At 39.9% G+C, this 24,686-nt stretch overlaps 3 protein-coding genes across 3 annotated transcripts in view; 1 reads left to right on the top strand and 2 right to left on the bottom strand.

Annotated features, from left to right (window-relative positions):
• The first annotated feature begins 323 nt into the window (after positions 1-323).
• Positions 324-7,511, top strand: LOC110068898 (ribose-phosphate pyrophosphokinase 2-like). The gene is made up of 8 exons (XM_089272684.1): positions 324-517; positions 2,095-2,278; positions 2,734-2,832; positions 3,271-3,395; positions 3,765-3,819; positions 4,096-4,214; positions 4,755-4,914; positions 5,569-7,511. The coding sequence occupies exons 1-8, from the start codon at positions 396-398 to the stop codon at positions 5,659-5,661; spliced, it is 957 nt and encodes a 318-aa protein (XP_089128810.1). The 5' UTR covers positions 324-395; the 3' UTR covers positions 5,662-7,511.
• Positions 7,437-11,417, bottom strand: LOC110068912 (uncharacterized). The gene is made up of 4 exons (XM_020776332.2): positions 11,219-11,417; positions 10,262-10,441; positions 9,041-9,166; positions 7,437-8,148 (listed from the first exon to the last, which is right to left on the bottom strand). Exons 1-4 carry the CDS (start codon positions 11,400-11,402, stop codon positions 8,048-8,050), a joined length of 591 nt encoding a protein of 196 aa, XP_020631991.2. The 5' UTR covers positions 11,403-11,417; the 3' UTR covers positions 7,437-8,047.
• Positions 11,418-14,715: 3,298 nt separating this feature from the next.
• LOC110068900 (C-Jun-amino-terminal kinase-interacting protein 4-like) overlaps positions 14,716-24,686 on the bottom strand; it is a 31,693-nt gene continuing 21,722 nt past the window's right edge. The window contains exons 14-23 of the mRNA XM_089272712.1: positions 23,337-23,482; positions 22,296-22,620; positions 21,770-21,844; positions 21,148-21,301; positions 20,612-20,692; positions 20,170-20,237; positions 19,354-19,502; positions 18,825-18,996; positions 17,675-17,940; positions 14,716-16,830 (exon numbers count right to left, since the gene is read on the bottom strand). Coding sequence (XP_089128838.1) covers positions 16,498-16,830; positions 17,675-17,940; positions 18,825-18,996; positions 19,354-19,502; positions 20,170-20,237; positions 20,612-20,692; positions 21,148-21,301; positions 21,770-21,844; positions 22,296-22,620; positions 23,337-23,482 — 1,769 coding nt within the window. The 3' untranslated portion in view covers positions 14,716-16,497. The remainder of the gene's footprint in view (positions 16,831-17,674; positions 17,941-18,824; positions 18,997-19,353; positions 19,503-20,169; positions 20,238-20,611; positions 20,693-21,147; positions 21,302-21,769; positions 21,845-22,295; positions 22,621-23,336; positions 23,483-24,686) is intronic.

Raw genomic sequence — 24,686 nt, 5'->3', positions numbered from 1 at the left:
TCCCTGTGCACGCGCGTGCATCCGTGTTGAACTGAAAAATTAAGGTGTCACTGTAAAAATATCCGTGCAAGGGTGGGCCCGACTCAATCGGTGAGGGAGGGAATCGGTTCCCGAGCGGGAATTGATTTTAATTTTAGCTCCTGAGCCTCCCAGCGTTGGTAGTTCCAACAATGAATTTTGATCTGCAATTTTGGCGTGATCGGCCAGGGGACATTGATGGATCTCAATCCTGGACAACGTTAGCTCTACCACCAATACTATAGACCACCTTCCCTACCCTCCCGACCCTGGATCTTGGAGTTGAAAAGCGTCATTGCGACCGCGTCTCAACTGATTCGCCGCCAAGCTACATTGCGAAAGCCCTGGAAGAGTTTACCTGTGTGTCGCTTCCAAATATGCCGAACATTAAGATTTTTGGCGGAAATTCTCATCAACAACTGGCTAAGTTGATTGCAGAACGACTGGGAAACGACCTGGGTAAATGTGTGTTGAAAAAGTTCTCAAACAAGGAGACAAGGTGAGCTTAGTCTTATTCAGTTATTGGAGTACTGCGAATCGCCAGCTTCAACGAAGTGTTTCTGGTGTAGCTTTGTGACAGGTCTGTGATTTCTCCGATTCCATGTGAAGACATAGCTTATATACAAAGAAAGAGCCATGATTAGCGCTAAACATCCAAGGCAAACAGTAACATCAAGCTTAGTATGAATTCACAGTATTTTTATCGACCTAGCAAATAGCTTACTTGTCTAGGCAACACATGCAAGTCTTAATGTGTAAGAGAGCATAAAAGCTGTCTGTTGTTTTGTAGAAATCGTCAGCACCACTTTGTGTGAGTTTCATATTAAATTGATGTCGAAGGTTTCATTAAAAACTTGTTACTGTTTATTTTAATTTGTATTTAAGACCGGGAAAACATTTCTCACGCACGCGTGTGGCAGAAATGGATTAAACACGTGCTCACGACATCCGTCATGCAAACATCACGAACCAGTTTTACAAACTGTGGATAATATTAAACGCACAGTGTTCGTTTGTACTGTTATCTTTGTCACTTGATTAATTGTGCTGAGACAATATTCTTTGATATATTTCCCATTAAGAGGTCATTAGAGTCATCAGAAGGTATTTATATTCACGTGATAAAACTTGAGAATTTCGTTTTCCATAGTCTCCAGAGGAATGGCAGTTCAGTCTTCTTTTCTTTTCTCAGAGAAGAAGCAAGTCAATTTTATTAGTACTCAGATGAGACAAAATTAATAATAATAGCAATTAATAATGTGTAATAACAAGTAATGCTCCAAAGTTTGCAGAGAACAAGGTTATCTTATTTATTGCAAGCTTAGGATTCTCCCAGCTCATAGAAACTGAAACCAAGTTTTCTTGCTCTTTAAATATTGATAAACTAATTTATTGATGGTTTCGTTTAACAATATTTCATGAAAACTTGGCCAGTCTAACGGCCTTCTATCAATTCATAAAAAGGCAACTGTGCAGCCAACCAGTTTTAATAAACATACGTTATGCTGGACACAGTAACAAACTTTGTGAAGTGCCTATTCTTGCCATCTGCAACATCTCCACCAGTAATATAACAAATCAACATAATCAGGAACCAAATTTTACATTATAACTAACAGTAACAAAATTTATACTGAAATTTAAGCGACTTTTGTTGCTCGACAATGACATGAATTAGCACGTAACATAAAACCGATAGTGTTCCACCTGACAACAGAATGTCAATAGTCTACCCAGTCGAGGGTATGCTTAACTGAATACTCAGTGGCCAGTTGGGAAAGTGTCCCTGACTTTTTAGTGGACCAGGACAAAACAAAATTAGCCTTCAATTTCCTCTTGTTGAACACATAAAATATCACATAAATCCACTTATAATTTTCCACTTCAGAATCAGAGTTGAGTACAAGAAACTAAAGTACTCCAATAAGTCTACTTACTTTTGTCTCTCCGCAGCAACTTTTTTGTATTGTAGTTGCAAATTGAGTGATCAAACCTTAACTCTGAGGGGCATAATGTTCTCTTTTGAATTGGCTACTTGTTTACTGCCAGTCTCAAACTCTGCTTCTCATTTTTCAGTGTTGAAATTGGTGAGTCAGTCCGAGGGGAAGATGTCTTCATCGTTCAAAGTGGTTGTGGCGACATCAATGATAATTTAATGGAGCTGTTGATTATGATCAATGCGTGTAAGATTGCATCAGCACAGCGTGTCACAGCTGTTATTCCATGCTTTCCATATGCAAGACAGGACAAGAAAGATAAGGTAATGAAACATACTGTGCTAACATTAAGAAATAGAAAACATGTTCTGTGTTCCTATCGAGTTATAGAAACACGAGTGGAAGTTTGGGAGAATGAGAAATGCTGTGGGAACACAAACTGACAGGCAAGTGTTTCCACAGCATTTGCGAGTTCTCCCAAACCTTGCTGTAAGTTGTATTGATCAACATGTTGCACAAAGTTGAACTTATGATTGCTAAACACAGCATGTTGAGCACTGCAAATGGCAGCCTAGATGGTAAAATGTGCAACAACGTTTTTGCATGTCAAGTCGCAATAAAATGTTACTCGGCCTTAAGTTGATTCTACTCAATTGCACTTTTTGCCTATCTTTGCTATGCCTGATTTTTGTATGGAAAAATGTAGCAGAATGTTTTACGTGGAAAATGCAAGGTAAAGAAGTCTTATGAAGTAATTCTTTCCTGTTTAATGTTATAGAGCCGTGCACCAATTTCTGCTAAACTGGTGGCCAACATGTTGTCAGTAGCTGGTGCAGATCACATTATTACCATGGATCTTCATGCATCACAAATACAGGTTTGAACAGACTTTTATGCTAACAGTCTTGTCACTAACTCAGGTCATAAAATTAAACCCAAAATTAATTGGATGAAATAATGTTTGAAATTCTCTCAGCTATTGCTGTGAAGTGAATGAGATTTCCAAGCAAGTCCCTCAAGGGCCTTCACTAATAACAACTGAGTGGAGGAAATAGTTTCTTGAATTCATTCAGTTTAAAGATTTTTTGAAACAACTGAAAATTGAAACATTATGAGTATCAACAGCAATACATGTAATTGAATACTGAAATGGCTACATGTAAGTATGAATGGGACAAAACTCAAGGGCACAAAGTACCAAGGTACTGTTGATCAAGTAAGAAGTGAACTGCATGCATGACCCACTCATTGAGTTTACCATCTACCATGCCTGCATTGTGTTTAATTATTGTCCTGTACACTGTCTGCCCTTCAGGGTTTCTTCGATATACCAGTGGACAATTTGTATGCTGAGCCTGCTGTGCTGAAATGGATCAGAGAGCACATTTCTGACTGGGAACGTTCAGTGATTGTGTCACCCGATGCAGGAGGAGCTAAAAGGTTTGAACTACAAGTTATGCTATGTGGAGACAAAAGACACACTTATTCTAGATTAAAATATTAAAGGTTTAGCTGTGTGAACTTTGAATTTTAGAAATGCGAGATTAAGTTCTGGCTGGGGTCCACTGTGTAGCATAACACACTACTTACTATCATCTCGATATCAGAAAATTTTGTATCCAAGAGCAGTCGCAGACAGATGACAAGAATAAAGAAAATCATCAATTAGCGATTATTGCCTGGAAGTACCATCAAACTCTCAGAATTCACATTGAAAGAAGTGTGTGGTAATTAGTGGTGAGAATTATTATTTTGATCTCGGAAGTCAAAGGAATAAGTAAACAAGTATGTATTGGTCTGTTCTTTCAGAGTGACGTCAATCGCTGATCACTTGAATGTTGGCTTTGCCTTGATTCATAAAGAGGTAAATTTGTCGAATTTTTTATTACTGGTACAGGGATTTAGAACCCTGAAGTACTCGGACAGTAGTGTTACAAAAATCTACTCTAATTTTTTTATTTTGAATAGTTGAAGTGTCAAGGATGGACTAGTCTGTGGGCTGTAAATCCAAACCTTTTCTCATTTGTCACTTGTTTTGCTACCACATTTCAAAGTGAAAATTCAAGTTTTCGTATTGACTGGATGATTCCATTTAGAGCATAATCATAGCGCTCTTATATTTGTATACTTATGTAATCAGCGAAAAGTTGCCAATGAAGTGGCAAGCATGGTTCTTGTGGGAGACGTCAAAGATCGCACAGCAATCCTTGTCGATGATATGGCTGACACTTGTGGTACACTCACACTAGCAGCACAGAAGTAAGTTAGTCTGTTAAGTTTGGCTTGTCTTTCCCAGCACTGAAGCAGGGTTCTTTCACTCCCACTTCAGCTCTTGGAGAATAGATCTGTAGTTTTTCATCAGTTGGTGTCTTGATGTTTGCACTCATCTTCCTCTGCCACACAGATCTTCTTAGACCATCGTTTTTTCCTGAAATCTCAGAATTGATCTTGAAGTTGTCATTTATGATATGTGTGCTTTTCTCAAGTGGGGTAACATGTTAGGTAACATACATGTATAGGGCTTTCTGTTAGCTTTGGATTAGCCCATTGCTTTGATCCTCAGGCCCACAGTTTGTTGCTTTGTGGGTAAATTATACCAACAACAGAGATGTTCACCTGTAACATCAAGGGCCCATCATTCAACACACTCAGGCATAACAGGTGTTACAGGTTACAGCCCTCAATAATAGCTCTGATGTATCTAATGCTATACTTAGATTTGAAAGGATTTTAAAAATCTTTTTGGTTTGCTGAAGGCACAGTTTGTTAATTGCCAGGTATTTCTTGTCATTTGTACAGATTGCAAGATGCTGGTGCAGCTAAAGTATATGCCATCTTAACACATGGCATCTTTTCTGGTCCTGCCCTTAAGAGAATTGAGGAGAGTGACCTTGAAGCTGTTGTGGTCACAAATACCATTCCACAGGAAAGTAAGATGCAGAATTGCCAAAAGATCAAGGTTTGTTGTGATTTTTCTTCCTTAAAGCTTCAAGTAACTTTAACAAAGTGACTGACAAAACTAGATTTCCAAGTGGGAGGCAGTTTCTAAATCTGCTTCAACATAGACATGAATTCTGTATGGGCTCACCTTTGTTGAAGTCATAAACCACAAAGTCATAATATGTTTAACAAAATTAATAGATGTTTTATGTTGCCTTGCGTGTGGTTAGTAGTTGATCACAGATGATGTCATAATGTGATAGAAACAAAAAAGTGGCACACAAGGGTGATAACCACGTGTCGCTGATGTTCTTTGTACATTTTGATGTCTTCTGTGATCAACTGCTGAACAGAAGTATGGCAGCACAGAGTCTACTTGTTTTATATTAAGGAGATCAAACAAAAAAATGTTGATAATGTCTTCCATGTGTCTTTCCTCCAATTGATCATAGGTAAGAACCAATCGAATGCAAGAATAATTGGAAATATTATATAATACGTGTTTCATTGCCTGATGATACAGAGCAACAGTTTCTGAACAAATAGATCACTTCTGCCATTTCATACCAGCATGGGTAGAGGGTGTTGACTTTAGTACCCATCTTTGTTTATCCACATTTTGGTTTGTTTTATTTTATGTCAACATTCATTATTTTCTCTCCTTTTATCTTAGTGCATTGACATCTCCATGATCCTTGCCGAGGCAATTCGCAGGACACACAATGGCGAATCTGTGTCGTACCTGTTCACAAATGTACCTCTTTAGATATCCAAGATATTTGTACAAAAGAGTATATGGTCATTGTTACATCATGTACATAACCAGAAAGTATTGAGACTGATATTAGTAGCTTAGCTAAAGAATCAAGAGGATTATCTCTCTTGGTGGCTTAACACCAGTTCAACTGGAATGACAATTTGTTAACCTTAGCCTCACACTGATAAGAGATATGGGGTAATGAATGGTCCTTCAAAATCCATGGGTTTTGCAAAAATTTCGATGAATTTCACAAGTCTCGCAGTCTCGTTTGTTTTTAGCCATTATTTGCATCTTGCAGTATCAATTTTTTCACAAAGCTTTCTTGGAGTCAGTGTCTAAATTTGTTTACAAAGCTAAGAAAGTCTCAAAGTCTGATTTGTTTATTTTAATAAGTGACCTCTGAATGTGAACATCTCATGCTCGCATTTAAATCATTTCGAAATCATGCTCTCACAATTTGAAAAGTCAAAATGTTTCGGGCTTGCAAAGAGAAATACTAGTCTTGCCTTCTCAAAAAGTCTCATATTTACCATTCACCACCCCTTCTGCAAACAGAAGCGTGTGGCTAAGGTTTGTAAAGCTGGGTTATCTGTGTCATAGATCATATAATTTCAGTGAAAGTATTTTGGTGATCAGCCTAGTAACATATTAAACACCAGTGTCTGTTATAAGGAGATGGTCCTAGGCAGAGTTGTGCTTTAAGTCTTGACCATTCTTTTAACATCTGAAGTAATATTAATGTCGCCAGTTAAGTCATAGAAACGAATCTAGGCAGTTACTTGGAAATGAAATTTTGAGTTTAGCTCATATAAGCATCTTTTTGGTATCTGCTCTGATAGGGCTTATAACTCCTTTGGAGCAGTTTTCAATTAAGTGTTGAAAGTAATCAGGCAGTTACTTTGGTTTTGGTTTTACTACGGTTTGAGATTAGCTGAGTAGTCTAATTGGTGAGTAATTGGTTTGGTTTTGGTGTTACGACACTCAATTGAAACCTGCTATAACCAACTTCAAGTAATTTCCAAGTAATAGCCAGATTGTGGGTGACAAAACACCAAAAAAAAACCTACACTGCATGTAGTATGATAGGTTAACTTGTATTCATCAGTCAAAATTTGGTTTTAAGTCAGTTTTGTCAAGATTATTTGTCATAAAAGCTATCAGATATGCTAACTAAAGTATTACTAAAAGGATTCTCTAAAATACATTTTTATCAAAAATAGATATTGATAACTTTTCCAGTGTTGACCATGTCCAAATAAACGCCGGGTCTTCAAAGCCGAGGTTCAAAAAGACCGCCCAATCCTCCAATCAAAATCGAGAAAATACAATACAGCTCCCACATCCCTCCCAAACTCTCTGCTTCCTTTGAGGCCCCGTCCAACTATGCCGGAGGAATTTGAAAAGGCAGCGTTATTTCTACGGTTAGGCCTACCGTCCACACTAATCCGTCACGAAAACGGAGCTTTTGGAAAACTGTCTTCGAACCGGAGGAATTTGAAAACGCCGGCTTTTCGTTTTCGTGTGGACAGAAAACGTTTTGAAAACGAGCTTTTTGAAAACGATGACGTCACGATAACCATGTGATTCCCCAGACCGAGTTTTCCTCAAACACAAATCCGAAATGACCAGGGATTGTTTCGTTCTTAAATTCCTCCGGCGTAGTGTGGACGGAAAACATTTGATGCGTTTTCAGAGTGAAAGGCCTCCGTTTTCAAATTCCTCCGCCGTAGTGTGGTCAAGGCCTGAGTTCTCCAGGTTACAATAACTGTTAAAGTGAAAGATTTCATAGTACATTTAACATTTATTTAACATGTGTGAAGTTCAAAGAAATACAGAATACAGATGTACTTTTTTCACTTTGTTTAACTCGTTTATGTATTGAAGTTGAAGTCTGTTTCTGCCTAAAGGCAAACCTTACACTCTCTACAATAGATTTTCAAACTTTGAGAAGCACATGATATATGATTTTATTTCACATCACAACTATTCATTTCTTTATTAAAAAAAAATAAAAAAGTATTGCTCGAAAGCTGGATAACGGTATCCACCGCATAAATCGCTATCCAGTGGTTAAGTGTTAACAGAACAAACTGTGCTGTCTCCTGGATAGTGATTTATCCGGTGGATAGCGTTATCCACCTTTCGATCAACTGGGTGACTTCAGGAACGCTCGGTTTGTTTTACGTGACAGCAAATGCGTTACATAGTAACGACGCAAGTCAGCAGCTAGGAGAGATTGCCAACTAAACGAAACAAAGTTGCTTATCTTCAGGCATTCGTTTAAAGGTAGAATCCAAGGAAATTCCTACTTGGTTAAGAGTTACAGGAAATGTGCTACATAAAAAAATCTGAAAGTTCTTGTTGAGGTCCGCAAAACACAGTCCTGCCTGTTTTAAAGATCACACGCTAAAAGATTTCTAATTCTTTCACGAGCAAACTTTGCCTTGCTTTCCAAATACCTGGAGATTTCTTTTCTCACATCCTTTGGACATTCTGAGGAAGAGAAAAAATAATCCTTCAATGATGGAATTTATAGTTACCAGTGTTAAAACGATCTGTTAGTAGTGTTAAATCATAGTTGCTTTTTATGTTAAATAAATTGCTTGCGCTTAGAGGTGTGGCTCCAAATGATGGCTGAAGTGAGAACGAGAGTAAAAGACGCAGTGACTAAGAGACGACATTTGTTTCCAAAAAGAGCTATTAGATTCGGTTCCTTCTCATCTACAACTTTGAAAAGCGTGCTATATTATGCAAAAATTCCTGCGTCGTGCTTAATCAAAATAAAATTTTCTATAAACAACGGAGCGGAATCGGGTCTGTGTTAGTTCAACTTTTGCTAAAGGATGAAACGTAGCCCCTGCTTAGTGTATCAAACAAGAAGTGCAAACAAAGAAGCCACAATTTAAGCAGAGCTGATATTACGTAAACCTGACGCGACAACGATATGACAGAGTCCAAATACAACCGTGGACAGCTGTATCGACCTTGTTGGGTCTCGACAGCACGGTTAGCTATATCTGCAAAAATTAGAGCAACCAGTACGAAGATCAGAATTGTCCTCTAAATGCACATGGTAGCGATCTCATGAAACTCGATAGAGCGGTTTTTAGAGTGTTGTAAAACCAAAACCCAAGTAATCACTCCGGCCAATCACAAAGGACGCAGACAATACAGTGAACCAATCAGAACTCCAAGTCATTACATGTAGACGACGCAAAGCGCGGGAAAACGTGTGCGAGCGAGTCGCGATTGGGTTTGGTTTTACTCTTGATTGGATGAAAAAGTAGCGCGAGTTTTTAAACCAATCATGCTGCGTAGTAAGCGCCAAAGCAATTAGCTTTCTACACTCAAATGAAAACCACTCTATCCGCGTATTTTTACTTACTCTCGTGACAGCGACGTCCGAAGTAGGTGGTACCGTGACAGTCACAACGAAAAGTTCGTTGCGCTGATCCACTAATTTGGACACAATATCCATTGTTTTTACACGGATTGTCTTCGCACGGGTCCTCTGAAACACAAAAATTAAATGTAGTGGTTTAATGGACGACATAAAATCTTCCTTGAAAGTGAAGAATGCTCATCGCAGTAAATTTTCAATTTAAGCAATTGGAAAGACGAAGCCTGAAAAAATCAGGGCTTCAACGGGATTCGAACCCGTGACCTCCGTGATACCGGTGCGATGCTCTACCAACTGAGCTATGAAGCCACACATTGGGAGCAAGGTCAATTAATTGAGTTCATATCTTCCCGTGAGGAGTGAAATGATGTGAAGTATATATGAAATAATTCTTTTTCGAACTGCGGTTGTAGATGAAAGCGAAGAATGCTCATCGCAGTAATTTTTTTTTTTTTTTACCGCGATGAGCATTCTTCACTTTCATCTACAACCGCAGTTCAAATATGAATTATTTCATATATACTTCACATAAAATCTTTCTTGACAGTTGAAAGTCGTCTAAGGGGTGTAGAAAAAAATAAACAAGAGACTAGGGAACCAACCATTTTAGTGCGGTTAGGGCGTTATGACCATTCAAGGGGAGGGGGTCGAATATGAAGGCATGTTCGCGTTACATATCAAACTCGAGAGAAAGTGTTTTATCGCGATATCCAAACACCGAGAAGAGAGTTGAAAATACGACGCGTAGCGGTGTATTTTTGAAGAAATTCGAGGTGTTTGGGTAGCCGATGAAACACTGTATCGAGTGTTTAATATATGTTCTCAATCGAAACAAAAACTAAGAAGTAAACGAAGAAGTGAAGTCGTCAAAATCTATGCTTATTAAGACCGGGTATCCAAACCTTCACGGTTGTGATTTTCTTTATTTTAACTTGATGAATTGTTAGTTAATGCGTTTGAGAAATTTATAGAAGCTAGCGCTATTTTACAGATGACTTGAAATAGTTAACATATTTTTTTCAAATTCGACGCTCACGAATTATTTCAATTTTCCCCCGTCTCCAGCACCCTTTTTGTCGGGTTTATTGTCGCCTCTATAATTGAAAGAGATCTGATGTTAAATTTGTTGCGATTTTTTTAATGTCACTTGGAAAAAAAGCTATTAAACTGCAAGACGTTCTCGAAACCAAAATGTTTATAGCTTACCTAACTGTTGTGTATTGTTTGCAAGACAGCTATCCAGCGACGGGTACTTGAACGGATTATTGCAGCAAAACGCCTTCGCACAATGGCACATTCCCTCCACTATGTAACAACCCTGGTATTGCTTATTGCACCTCAATGATCGAACACAGGACAGCTGTGGGGCCGCAAGGGAGACTGCAACTGAAAGACAAACACGTACGCATTTCAAATACTGTCAAAATGCGCGGAGCATGGGGAGAGGAAAGGAGAAGCCTCGCTCCCGCTTCCGCGCGCGACCTCAATTTCGGTCGCTCCCGCGCGCGGGAGAGACGCGAGAGATCCTGAAAACGAGTTTGGCGCGCGACCTTCCACTTAGACTGCCGAGGAGAGCTAGTGCAAAACGTGATGTTATCTCGCATTCGGCTGGCACAGATGACCTCTACATGTATAAGGTTACATTTACTATTCTAAAAACAGTGCTCGCAGGCCGTAAACAACTCTTGACGTTTCTTCATTTGTTATGCCAAAAATGCAGTAAATTATCTTAGGTTTAAAACCTTAATACACCGATTCTACTTTAAACAATTACTAAACGGATAAGCCACAAGGGATAAATGATTTTCGGCCACCATAATCTTGTACAGTCAAAACTCTTGTACAGTTAAACTTCTCTGCAACATCCATCCTTGGGACAGAATTTACCGGCTCCTGAGTTGTTTTCAGTCGGTCGTGCTTAGAAAACAGTAATTTGTGGGGATTAGCGCGCAGCTGGAGCAAAAAAATCCCGACCTAACAACAGAAACTAGCTGGAGATGGTTCTTAGGTCTGTTAAAACTCGTGGCTTCTGTTTAATCGGACAAACAGATTACAATCGTCAGCTCTTAGATTTTCACTTTCACTTTCACATGAACACCAGGTACCAAACGTTTTCCACAGTTTCCGTAAACAAACGTTATACAAGGAAGAAAACCAGCTTACCAAAGCACAGAAGAACAGATACGATCACAAACGTCTTCATCGCGGAAAATTCTTTCAAGGCGAGTTCCTCGAGGTACTTCTGTAAACGCTCAACGACACAACTAAAAGATAAGTGAGGAGTCGTGTTATATAATCCCGGCACCTTTTGGCACTGGACCAGAATAAACCCACTGATGACAGCCATTTGTCTGAAAGGAAATTTACGCCAATCAAGAAGTGATGATAGGATCTTTTCGATTTTCGTCAAGTGTACTGACAGCCCGGGGGGCTACCCCTAGAAAAATTTGGTGGGGATGTGAGGTACGCTTCCCAAAACCCTTACCCTATATATGACCAAAATCTGCGATTTTCCCTAACCTATTTATATAACCTAACCAAAAATTTGATACCCTATTTAAGACCTGACCCTACAATCAGTACCCTGTTATAGACCTTTCATATAATTAGCTACCTGTAGTTCAGGCGCTGTGAAGGGCTTTTATGGATGGTCTTATCAATAATGATGAAAAAGTAGCTTCTTAAAAAACACACTAGAGCGCAAAAACCATACTCTATTTATGACCAAAATGGTCAGAATCGATGCCCTATTTATGACCAAAACGATTGAAAAACCGGCCTTTGTGAACGCACATACCTACAGAGCCCGTCTAAGGGAGTACCCCCTCCCCTGGGACTGACAGCCACTCACACAAAATTTAATCATTAATGGGTAATCCCCGCGAGGTGCAAGAACATTTTTAGCTTCTGCTCTGGCTTTTAACAAAAGTTATGTCGTCAGGTTAAGAAAAATTTAGAACGCCAAAGTATTTTGGAACGTTTCGTTTTCTTTGTGTAAAATACCGGAAACACAAACAATTTGTGGGAAAACCACAAACGTTATTAACGGGTACAAGCAAGTAAGCATTGTACAGCTTTCTTGTACATTTGTACTTTGTAGACGATAACAGGCTTAAAATTAATTTCGCACCGCTGGTATTTCAATAATCACAACACTGAAAAGATTTGCCCGATGATGCCACTTTTAAGTTTTATTTTTTACGGGCCACTGGAGGTCAAGAATTGGCTCGCAGGATCTGACGGAAATGTTATGAGATATGTTGTATGATCAATTTAGTCATTCACCTATTGTTCATTGTTCTTTTTTCACTTTCCTGCTGTTGACAACTTAACTGCGTAGGAAGGAAATTGGGAAGCTTCCAGGATAACGTACACTTGAAAGTTCATGCCGGGTGACGGAAGAAAACAATATAACAGAAGGATGCGCCCGCTTAGCTGGTAATGTTTTCAAAATACGTGAAACTGGGTGACACGATTCTAACACTGATAAGAGCTACAAAAGCTTCCATTATCTTTATTTCCATGCTGACAAAGATCTGTACGACAAAGCTAACAAAAGCGTTTTGGTTATTTAAAGAATAAAACCGTAACAAAAATTTGCTCTTTGTCAATTGAATTCGAAAGACGGGGGGCGGGGGGGGGGGGGGGATACTCCATTTTGATACAAAAGATACCCCTTTCTCATATTAAGAGTACTGCATCCTTTTTCTAAGTCCTTGAATGAAGTTAATGAGCAATATTACCGGAGAACATCAAGCACAATCAGAAGAGACGTTACCAGAAAAAAAAGTATTTTATATTCAGTTCATGTTCACGTTGGACTTACATTTCAGATTTCCTTACCCTTTAATATGCTGCAACTTGTGAAATCCCTACCCTTTTAATTTTATATACCTGAACCCTGAAAAAGGTACCCCTTTCTGGCGGAGGCTCCCTGTATAGGACATTATAGGGCGTGCCCCACCCCCCGGGGGGACAAAGGTGAGCCATGATGGCATGCTCCCAGAGGTATGTACAGAAACAGCCAGGTCGTAATCTTGGGCTAGCTTTATTTTAAAGATCGATCACCGTGTTTACCCCCTTGACCTTCCGTTGTTTTTCTGAAATTCTCTTCCTGGCGCGTTCCGTAAATGACTTCATTGCATTCCGTCCCGTCAGTTATATAGGATTTTATTTTTCTTATTTGTGTATGTACGTGTCTCGAGAAACCTCTTTAACGACAAGGCATTGGTATGAAATTTGTGAGCAGGAACGTTGAGACGAGAATCCAGACTTGGAGAAAGCAAGTCACATACATCAGTCTCGAACCCGGGGAGGGGGGGGGGGGGGGGGGAAGTCCCATATAACAAGGACTGGGGTGCTCTTCTTATCTTTTAGGGGTTAAAAAAGTCGTTTCAGTACCTGTTAAGACTGTTTAGCCTCAAAAGGCCCACAGCGGGAACTTTCGTGGTATCTTTTAGGGTATTTAGCCGAAAAAAAATATGACAGAAGCAGCCTGACAATCAACATTACGAGTAGAAGGTATTCGAAGCAATCGTGTAAATCGCTATTAAAAATTATAGTGTCAGTTAATGTGTTGTCTTAAAATTGGTACCTCTTAAAGGTTAAAAAATTCAAGCCACGCCCACAAAATAGGATCTTGTACCTCTGAGGGGTTCTTTTCAAAATTTCCGGCCAGCACCCCCTTCTTTTCATATGGGAAACCCCCCGGGCCTCTTAACAGGGTAGTACGTGCGTCGATATAAAGATAGCGAAATCAAATGAAGCCAAAGGAAATGAAACAAGACTCCGAAAACGGCGACAGGTGGCTTGAACAGCCAACATGTTGTCACATCAGTGAGTTCCACATTCCTCAATGGAAAATGTCAGATTGTGTCATCTGAATAGTATTTTAGCATTACATATTTTGTAGGTTGCCTTTGTTATCAGCGTAATGGATCTTTCGATTGTTTCACCTCTCTGATGGACAAATAGAAAGTTCACGCTGAGATTGGTTAGTGCTTTTCAGTCAGATAACCACCATTTGTTAGAGAGTAGGGAAAGCTTCTATTCATCAGAGTAAATGATCTCTTTTTCGCTTTAAGTGGGCTGTTTAATTGTTACAGAATTGTAAAACTAGCTCATTCATAGCAATAACATCATAAGAGAAAATAAGAAAAAGGCAAAATGACTAAGATTGTACCAGCGAGCAGTCTCCTTCGATCTAGGAAGATCTCGAAAGATCGAAAGAGCCCTGCCAACAAAAACGTATTTTTCTCCGGAAATTAAGGTGGTCAGAGAAAACACTGATCAGAGAATCGATGTTAAAAAAATTCCGTATTAATTTCATATCTGGAATACCCAATCAGGATTTTTTTCTTATCAAATTTGGCCACTGTAAGTGTCAGAAGAAGCATGTAATTGCTTATTTTTTTTTAAAGGATGGTAAAAAAAAAATCAATTCCCGGACACATTCACTATTTCTCAACGACACAGGTAATTTTTACGAGATTTCATAGTGTTTCCCTTAAACAATAGCTTAACCGCATTCTGTTCGAATGAACACTCAACACCAAGATTTTACAACCAGAAATGGCTCCAAAGCAAGCCACGCGAAAAGTCTGAGTAACTTTACGTCACCAACAAACACATGGGCCCAAACCAGACAACAGAGATCAATGTATTGTATTTCCTATTGTTTATTGTTATTATTATATCAGTTCAAGATAACGGATTGGCAAGACCACATTTTATAAATAGACTTTCTAGCACCAAAGAACTATACCTTACAATGACTTCACTGAAGTGAATAGACATGGAATTAGAATGTAGTTAATAACTTACAACTATTAATACTAAGGGAAAGTTTGGATGGTCACATATATTAGTCATCTCTATTTTCAAATCACACATTTACTACAGCAATAAGAATCAATATTTAATAGAAATCAGTAAAATAAATATTTTTTTTTCTCTCAGTTGGCCCCAGACCCCTTTTACGGTACGCGTGCCGACCCAACGGCCGCAAAGAAAACTGATCCGAGTCATTCTGGACTAACCAAATTTAAGACAATGTCACGGCTTCAAGATGCGAAAACCTTTCTTCTCTAATTAAAAGTTTTAAAGGTGAAAGGAAATTGTAATTCGTTTAAATCTCCCCCCAAACTTTTGTGATATTTAAGTAAGGCAATTTTTGCCCCCTAAACAAAGGGAACCTAAGGAAGCGTACAGAGGCACTGACATAACACTATCTACCTCATCTAGAAGTCACCACAAACTAGAAGGGATCTTTCTTGCAACAGTGGACAACAAATAGTTTCCGTAAATAATTGAAGAGTTTCCGAAATTTAACGATCAATCAGATGTAACCCCGAGCACTCCGAGAGCTGTTGCGTTACCTTGACGTCATCAGTATACGTCAAGTTGCAGCTTAGCAACAACTTTGGCAAAAGACCGCTGGCTTTCAAACCTCGATCCCAGACTCTCGCCCCACAATCAGAGCAAACAGGTTTTGTTTCCCAGCTGTTCTAGAACAGACACCAAACGAGAAAAAATATCTTGAACCAATAAAACAAATTCAATAAAATCTATACCACTGTCAATCTACCTTTGTTGGTCTAATCTTCTTGTCCTCGACTCTCAAGTTCTGTGACCTAAATTTCATTTTGCTTTTAGATACATTGTATAGATATATAATTTGATTTATAATTCGTTTACATGGTAATTACACAACTGCTAATAAACCGCAGCAAAATAGTAAGCACTCGGAATTAATTTAACAACGTAGCACCAAAAATACTTTCTGCAAATTTGGAAATTATTTAATAACTTTTTTACAAATATTAATGTTAGTGAAACTGACCAGCTAACTAAATTTGTCACAAAAGGTACTAAAACCGAACCCGTTTAACTCGTGTGTACTTCTAGTTACTGGAAATGAACAAAGTATTTTAAGACTGCTACAGTAAATATAAATGTTTTGTCATATCTACAAATAAAAAGTGCTTCCAACAAAAATATCTTTAAGCGCGCCCGTGTCTCCTCAAGGCTTTTTCTGCAGTTCTAATAGTTATTATTATGTAGAGGTTCCGCTACGCAGCGAAATTTTTCACGAAACGTGAGTTTCACGAGGGGTGTTAATGAACATTTTTTTTTATCAAATGCGTAACAGGTTCACTACAACTTATAGCGGCTGACATGGTTAAGCCAGCTTATTGTAACAAAGCAGAGTTTCATTACAGGTTCTTCGGAAAATGGGAGCGGGAGCATGCCCGTTTTACTAAAACGCAATGCCGTTATATGACGTGACAGGATTCATTAAGTAAGGCAACATCCCTCATGAAACACTTACTAAGTGTAACGGTTGTTACTTGACACCGTCTAGCGACACTGTGTACTGGGACCTAACAGTATTGTAGATCTTGGTACTTTCTTTCGGCCTACCAAGAAAGCTATTTTAGCTATTACGTGACTGACACCTGCCAAACCATTATATGGCTTCTCTCATTGGTCGATTGACCACGTGTGGTGACGGATATCAAGTCACCACCTTGTTCCTCCAAAGCTGTCTCCTCGCCGTCTCCCAAACGGAAATCAACGTACCCCTCTCCCCCTGATAACACCAACAGCATGGTCTCGGACACAGTCTTCTCTGGGCTCGTCCTGGCCGTGAGGCCGCCTGGACTTGATGACCTGCTGGAAGTCGCAGGCTGAGAAACCCTCTTCATGGAGCCTGGTACGGCCACAAAGAACTTGACCGAGTCGCGGTGACCGTGGAAGGACAACTGGGCATTTACCTGCAAACAGGGTATAGTTTTCGAGACTTGTCAAGGAACCACTGTGCATCATGTATTTAGCAACTTGAAGTAAAGCAACATCCGCCGTCTGTGTCGCTAGTCCTTTGCAGGTACCCCTAAAAATTTCGTCGCAGAGAAGTAATGGCCGACCCTAGAATCATAACGCGCTCGAGGCTCACAAAAAAGCCAATGTGTTTTCGGTTATACAAAATTCAAGATCGGAAATCTTACCGCAAATACTTTTGTCTCCCGCTGGTCTAAAATACGTGTACGGAAGCATATTTTTCATATTGTTACAAATTAGATGCAAATTCTTGTTGTGTCTGGGTAGGACAGGTGAACCACCTCTTCCCTCCCTTAAGGCAAGTGCTGGCCATAAAGGAGCTTACTCTGGAGGCATAAGTGCCCAAAGCCCTGTGACACCTAGTATTCTCAGAAGCCATTATTTGGATCGTCACATTACAAATGTCAGGCCGTTAGGCTGTGAAAAATGCTCATTGCTAAATATTGAATGTTTAACGCTTATACTCTTTAGTGGTCAATGCGCTTAGCTACACCTAGCTAGTTCACAGGTATGCCACTTAAACTGAAAGAAACAAAAACTTCAAAGAAACACTATAGGCTTAAAAATCCCACCTAGCGGGAGGCAGAGCAGTTGGCTATTTACAAGCATGACCAAGGACTTGACCAGGGTCTACTAAGAAACAACACAGGCTTAGTGGTAAGAGTGAGACTTCAACCTGCGACCTTTGGGTTTCAAGTCTGGCGTCCTAACCACTCAGCTGCGGCCATGCTGCCACCACAGGAAGAAGACCCCTGTGACACCAGGCTGTGTCGTACTCACCATAGAACAGTAAGGCATGAAGCTGGAACCTCTGGGAGTATCGCCATCTTTTCCTTCATTACTGTACACTCTCACTGCTCCCCCGGGACCTCCTGACCCTCCCGTCCCTGGGGAACTTGTTGATGTCTCTCCGTCATCCCTTGCAGGACGGGCAGCAACTAGAGGAACCGACAAAATGACGCCATTTCCGGTTCCCACCCAAAGACGGTCATTGGTTAGCATCAGTGACGTGATACGAACGAATGAAAATCCTAACTTGCCAGTCCCTGAAAAACAGCAACAGATAATCAATTGTAATATTATAATGTCAGTGATTCCAACACAAAGACAACTCTCAATCCATTGACCAAAGATACGTTGAAGTTGTAAGGCCTTATAAGTTTAGTAGCTCAAAATTGTCCAAGTCAGTCGTTTGTAATCCGTGCTAATCGTCTCTATCCTTAACCATCCTTGTTCCTTTACGGTATATTATTATCTCTTTGGTGTTTTTCTATCTTAGTAAACTACTATTTTCAGGTTTCCTTCGATTTAAAGCTAAATTTGTACCTGGCCAAAAATAACTCAAATTACTGTGACTGAGCTCCTTTCACTCCAGCTTCTGTAGCACAAAGTGACTAAAGGTATTGCTGCTCCCCCCTAGATTGTACGGTAGTCCGTCGCTGATTACTCCCCAGTACTCAGTCAGGTCGCCCTCCACCCCCCACCCCCCCGACCCGGAGACATGGAGGTACTGTGAGAATAGTGTCTTGCCCAAGAACACAACTTGTTATATGTCTAGTTCCGCGAGCGAGCAAGTTGAACTAAGTTGTTTTAATATGTGGTTATAGGTTGTTGAGAAATAGCGCGATTGGCTAATAGTCGGGGACGCAGCTTCCCGTAATACCCACATGCATTATGAGCGATATCAGTGCCTGCCGGCAAAAAAAAAGTTTAATAAAATCTTTATAAGAGCTATTTAACAAACTTTCTTACTACCTCCCGATGGCTCAGTAGGGCCCTAATGGGGGCTTACTGCCCTTAGTCTTTCTTGCACGGCCAACCTTTGCTCGTTCAAGAACGACTACGAGCGATTTTCTCCGAGGACGGCCCCCGCACTCGGTTAATAAGCAAACATCCAGTAAAAAGATGCCGCAAATTGAGCAGTGCTTACCGAGCATCTTGCTGACATATGGTTCAATATCGATGTCCTGTAAGTGGTGGTATGTATGGGCATTGTATAGTCTCAGTGTACTGTCCAGGCGTATGGACACCCACACACCATCTCCTATCCAGGCAAGCTGACGAACCTGGCTTTCACGCCTAGGATGAGCATCAAAGGTTTTCTGTAAACATCAGATAGAAAAAAGTTAGGCTACAAGGCACTGAGATAAACTTTGGTCAATAGGCCAAATTACAGTTGTATGCTTAGTTACCTGGCCTACGAATGTAAGCAAGGCTGGAGGTAACCTTGCTTTGATACAGACCTCTCTGCTTTTCTCATTTAAATGCCAACTAGTATGCAAAAGAACAACTTAATTTACACAACAAAACCAGTGAGGTCTTTATCAAAACAAGGTCACCTACAGCCTAGCTGCCATTCAAAGGTTAGGTCACTGAACTGTAAAATGTGTCCAAAAATCAAACGTTTTCAAGAGAACATGAGTATACACAAACACGAACGGTGGTGTTTTTCATGCTACCTCTACTTTCATGCTACGTGGATGAATGACTTGGATTTTATTTCGATAGCCACACCACACTTTGTCGTGCACCACTGTCATACAGCGTATGGAATGGTGAGGGCGACCGAGATCCAGCAAGTGATAGTTGTTGAAGTTCCACTGACCATCTACAATGAATAAAAACAAGACTTATCAGAGTACACTTCACTTGAGTGTCGAAAGCAAGTCACATTTGCTTTGGCTCTGCATAAGCACGCTGCACGATTGGTTGAAAAAAGTGACGCTATTTTCTCAACCAATCAGAAGTAAAACCAAAACCAATCGCGACTCGCTCGCACACATTTTCCCGCGCTTCGCGTCAGCTACATGTGTTTACTTCGAGTTTTGATTGGTTCACTGGATTGTCGATTCTGTGATTGGTCAGAGTAAAAACTTTGGTTTCAGTTTTACAACACGAACAACCGCTTTAATTAGTAATCACATCTGATCAAAATCACAACAAACCAATCAGAAAAGTGTAGCTGCCACCAAGCGCGGGAAAACATACAACCAGTGCCAAGCGCGGGAAAGCAGGCGTGTAAGCCAAGTCACTGATAGGTGTACAATACAGCAGGCTTTATCTGACTGGTTGAAGAACGTCACACAGAGCAGATACAAAACCAACACACAAGTCGGGATTCTCTTGAACCCTACCAGTCTAAGGATAGCATGGTTACAAAAGGCAGACCAGTCACACTATTACGACATTTTGTATTTACAAAAATATCGATAAAACTGCCCTGGAAGTAAGCAAAATGGAAAGCACACATCAAAATGAAACAAAGAAAGACTCACCAGAAGCCCTGTGAAAGATAGCGACCGTGCCATCTGCAAGAGCAACTAGAACACGAGCTTGCACGTACCTACAACAACAAAGTTTGCCATCAAATTACAGAACAGCTCACTATTTAAGGACCATTAGCACTTGTTACATCTTCTTAGCACGGTTTTCAATTGAGTGTTGTAAAAACCAATTAGACTACTCAGCCAATCTCAAACCGTAGTAAAACCAAAATGAAAACCAAAGTAATTGCCTGATTACTTTCGACACTCAATTGAAAGGCTACCACTATTAGTTCCTGATGTTACACAAAATAATTTACAGCCAATCGTCGACTCATGAGTCACAAAGTAAAGGAACCATCTCGCTTACTGTGATGTAATCTGAGATTTGCAGAGTGTAAATAACAGCAGATTGTTCCTTTTAACATTCCCTATTTGCTTTGTATGTACTCACACTATGCTAAGCACAGAGTCCTTCAATCTGATCGAGTGGATGCATTTCTTCCAGTCAGATATGACTGAGTGCACATACACACTGAAAGGAGAGAAGAAAAAAAACAAGCAATCAGTGAGCATTTTCTGGCAGGTACAGAATCCTGATGGGGCCTAATTATCATTTAACTGTGCGTGAGATGTAAAACTGACTGACTGGATGATTGGATGCTTAACTGACTGACTGGCCGACAAACTGACTGACTGACCCACAGACTGACACACCAACTGGCTGATTAATTTATTTAATAAATAAAGAAATAAATTACAATATTTAGAGAGAAAGCCACATCAGCCTTAGCTGGTTTTCATGCAGGACGTCTATTCTGGTCGAATTGGAATTTGGAGTGTTAGTTTTTGTGGAGGGAGGAAAACTGGAGAACCTGGAGAAAAACCCTCGAGACAAGGCGAGGGCCACATTGGTGGTAGGCGAGCGCTCTCACCACTGCACCATCCCTGCTCCTCCTCTTCCCCTATTTGCCACACTAAGTCCCTTACCAGCCAGACTGTGCCCCAAGCCACATGGTAGGCAAGACACTGCTCATTTTGTCAATTCCATCCACTTGCACAGCTTCAGGTGACATGCTCTCACCAGCTGTTATGTCTGTTACAGTTGGGCCGTCTGAACCAGCTCCCTGAGCTGTTTGCACCCCTGAAGATACAGTAAACATAACATAAAGGTGAAGTCTGCATTCAGGCCTAGGGACCCTCTGCCCAGTGCTTAACTGCAGGGTCAATAGCATGAGGTGTCTTGAAATTTTTTCACACCCCCCTGGATGGGATGCTAGTACATCGCAGGACTACCCACCTATCCCTCAGGATTTTCGGTTTGACCACCCACCCCCAGCCCCACTTCTAGAAACTTCAGTTCAGCTTCATACCTTCCTTAATATATAAGTTTGGCTTTTGCAACTCCCCACCCCCTCAGAATTTCCAGTGACCTTCCTTCCTTCCATGGGGTGGGCAAGGGCATTTTCTGCAATTGCACACCAACAGCCCATTCTCATAATCCACCATCAAGTCGCTATCCTGTGTCCACTGCATTGCAATTTATCTCATGGATAACATTACCCACCCTTTGGACAGCCGGGGGGCTTTAGAAGTAGAAACATAACAGTACCTAGAGGATCAGTGAATCCTGCACCTCCTGAATCTTCACCAGAATCAGCTTTATCTGGATTTGCCTGCAATGGATCTGCCATAAAAACAAAAAGAAAAGCATTTCCTTCTAACACCACAGGAAAGTTAAATCTAGGAAAACATGTATCAGTTCAGTTATAAATGGTTATCATGGGCATCTCTTTTCAAAATTTCCCAAATTTTCCCCGATAAAAATAAGATTTCCCTGACCAAATAAATAATATATGTCAGATCTAGTAGCAGCTTCAGGCATCAACTTGCAGCCATCCTTTCCATTCGTTCATTAAGACTTATAAGTTGTCAACAAATTTTACTTCTTCATTAAGGTGAAATATTGTTGAGATCACAGTGACCCCAAAAGGTTATTACATCAGCCGTGTTAAATTATTTCAATTTTCCCTGACTCAGAATAAAATTCCCTGACTTTGCCCAGACCTTGAAGAATTTTTTCCCCTGACCATTTTCTGACCTGTGGCAATCCTGTATATAGCTCACAAGGATTTTACCTTCTAGTGTCCATTCTGACCCTTGATAATCTCCTTCTGAGGCTCCCGGCACAGGGGTGAGACACAACAGATGTGATGTGCACACTATAAAACAATCCAAAATGTTCTGAGGATAATTGGCATCCACTACAGTAACCTTGCTGCATGAGTGTGTACTACTGCCGATCCACACCATGGATACTTTAGGCTCCAGCTTTGGATCCGTTGTAACTGCCTCCTCCTGGTCACGTGCGCTATCAGTGTAGAATACACTGGTTGCACCGATGAATGAGCCACCGTCTTGGGTTTTCCCACCAGACAGATCAACTCCAGCAGCACACCAAATCTGTACAAGGGTGACAAGTCTGTTATCACTTGCAGTCCACACTAATTACGATACTACAGTTTCAATACACCACAACCTCGGAATTTGCCAAGACAACAGAAACTCTCTGTATAAAGGAAGTGCTACATTGAGTTGGGTATTTATTGCTGGGAGGTGTTAGTGAGACAGCACACTATTCTGGGATTCCTGTGTACGCATTGGTTCTCCTGTGTTATAGCATAAGATTTGAAAACCGTTTGGATGTCAGAATTGCCAATGCATTTAACGATGGTGTATGATGGGCTGTGTACCTAGTATGTAATGCCACATTTATTCAACACAATCGGGGTAACATTGTTTAACTTTCTAGGACATTGAAATTACATCTAGTACATTGTATGATTGTACAAATTAATAGTTTTGAACACTGAGTATACTGTAACACACTGCTATGTTGTTGGACAAATTTTCAGCAGAAATTCCTGTCCATTTTTAACCAGCCTGTGAAAGAACACTTCAGTCACAGTGAAAGGTGACCCACATAATGTCATGTTACAGGTTTATGCAATGCTTGCCACTGCCTGATGCTTTTTTTTTTTTTTGAGATAAGAAATTTAAAAAAAGACTTTACTCCAAATCATTTCTCAGCCTTAAGTAGCAACCATCTCACCCATGCTAAAAAGTAACATTATTTCTTCCATAAATAAATATTGACTGATCTGGAACTCCAAACTTACTTTCATTCCGGGATCATTAAGATTCAGAGGTCTGCAATAGACTGGAACAGGAACGGAAACAAGACTTTTTCCTCCCTCGGCAACTTCAGTTGAGTATTTGGCTGGAAGACTCCAGCCATAAGCTTGCATTCGACCCTCAGCAACATCTGCCAATGAACAAAAACAATTTTGAGTTACAGAAAGAACCTAGCAAGAAGACTTTGTAAAAGATAAAAACAACATTCTTTGAATCTCATTATCAAACTTTGAATGTTACAATTTTTAACATCACAAATTCCAATATCATAACAAGTTTAATTTTGACCCTTGGCAACAAACAACAGGAGAAATCTGCTTCATGGTACAAATGTAAAATTGAGACAAGAAATATAAGTGATAGAAACCAACATTTTTTACAACAGTACTACAACTACTAATTACAGAAGTGATAACTATTTACAACAGTAATACAACTACTAACACTACTTACTTTAATTAACAATACGATACAATTACACATGCTACTTACAATACTCAAATTTGTATAATTTACTCTACAAAACAATACATTTACCCTTTTCAAGTTACGATACTAATACCATTACTGATGCTTCTTACATTCATATTATAACAATAGTAGTAAAACACTAATAACTGATTTTGCCACATCCATGAGCTTAGCAGGCAGTCGGATGGCGTTCACTCACTCACTCCACTCTGATTAATTTATTCATTAAACCTGGATTAAACAATTTTCTCCTACCTCCTCTGCTAATTGTTGTTTTTGTCCAAGAGTTCAGTCGTCTTCAGGAAGGTTCTTTGATGAGGGGGGACTAGAAAGGCATACATTTTTGCCCAATAAATTGAGAGCCTGGGTACAAGTTTGTCGAACACCTCGAAGATTGAAGTCGGCCATTTTGGTTTCATGTGATTTTCTTTCGTAAATACATTGTTTTTTGCCTATCGGCTTTTGCTCACACCTAGATGAAAGCTGGTCGAGGTATTTATGACTGTGTTCATGTATCATTCACAACAGCACGGTTGGCGAGGTCAAAGAATTGATACAAGACACCCGGGAAGACAAAGCCAGAAAGTGAGATCGTGATTAGCTTTTTTTCTTGGCAAGAGATTTTGATGGTTTCCACGTGCTTTCTCTCGTTGTGTAGTCAGAGGTAAGCTTAAATTCTTGTTAGGTTTTGGTTTCATTGTTTCTTTATTGTTTTATTTTGCACACACACATTGAAATTCTGCCTGTGTTAGTATTGCAAGCTCGAAATTTGTAAGCTTGTTTTTAAATACTTAGGAGAAAAAAAAATTCGAATTGCCTTATCTTTTAGTTTTCTTGTCGTTCACACTACATTTCTTTTGTAT

Source organism: Orbicella faveolata, unplaced genomic scaffold (genome assembly GCF_042242905.1).
Source record: "Orbicella faveolata isolate gen_17 unplaced genomic scaffold, um_ofav_v1 contig_35, whole genome shotgun sequence".
Lineage (NCBI taxonomy): Eukaryota > Metazoa > Cnidaria > Anthozoa > Scleractinia > Merulinidae > Orbicella > Orbicella faveolata.
This window is presented reverse-complemented; position numbering and strand designations above follow the sequence as displayed.

Excerpts from the sequence above, each read along its gene's own strand:
- LOC110068898 (XM_089272684.1), top strand. The coding sequence starts at position 396 with ATGCCGAACATTAAGATTTTTGGCGGAAATTCTCATCAACAACTGGCT. Across the intron at positions 2,833-3,270 it reads TTCATGCATCACAAATACAG|GGTTTCTTCGATATACCAGT; the intron begins GTTTGAACAGAC and ends TCTGCCCTTCAG. Across the intron at positions 4,215-4,754 it reads CTCACACTAGCAGCACAGAA|ATTGCAAGATGCTGGTGCAG; the intron begins GTAAGTTAGTCT and ends TCATTTGTACAG.
- LOC110068912 (XM_020776332.2), bottom strand. The coding sequence starts at position 11,402 with ATGGCTGTCATCAGTGGGTTTATTCTGGTCCAGTGCCAAAAGGTGCCG. Across the intron at positions 10,442-11,218 it reads ATCTGTTCTTCTGTGCTTTG|TTGCAGTCTCCCTTGCGGCC; the intron begins GTAAGCTGGTTT and ends TTTGTCTTTCAG. Across the intron at positions 9,167-10,261 it reads AAACAATACACAACAGTTAG|AGGACCCGTGCGAAGACAAT; the intron begins GTAAGCTATAAA and ends TTTGTGTTTCAG.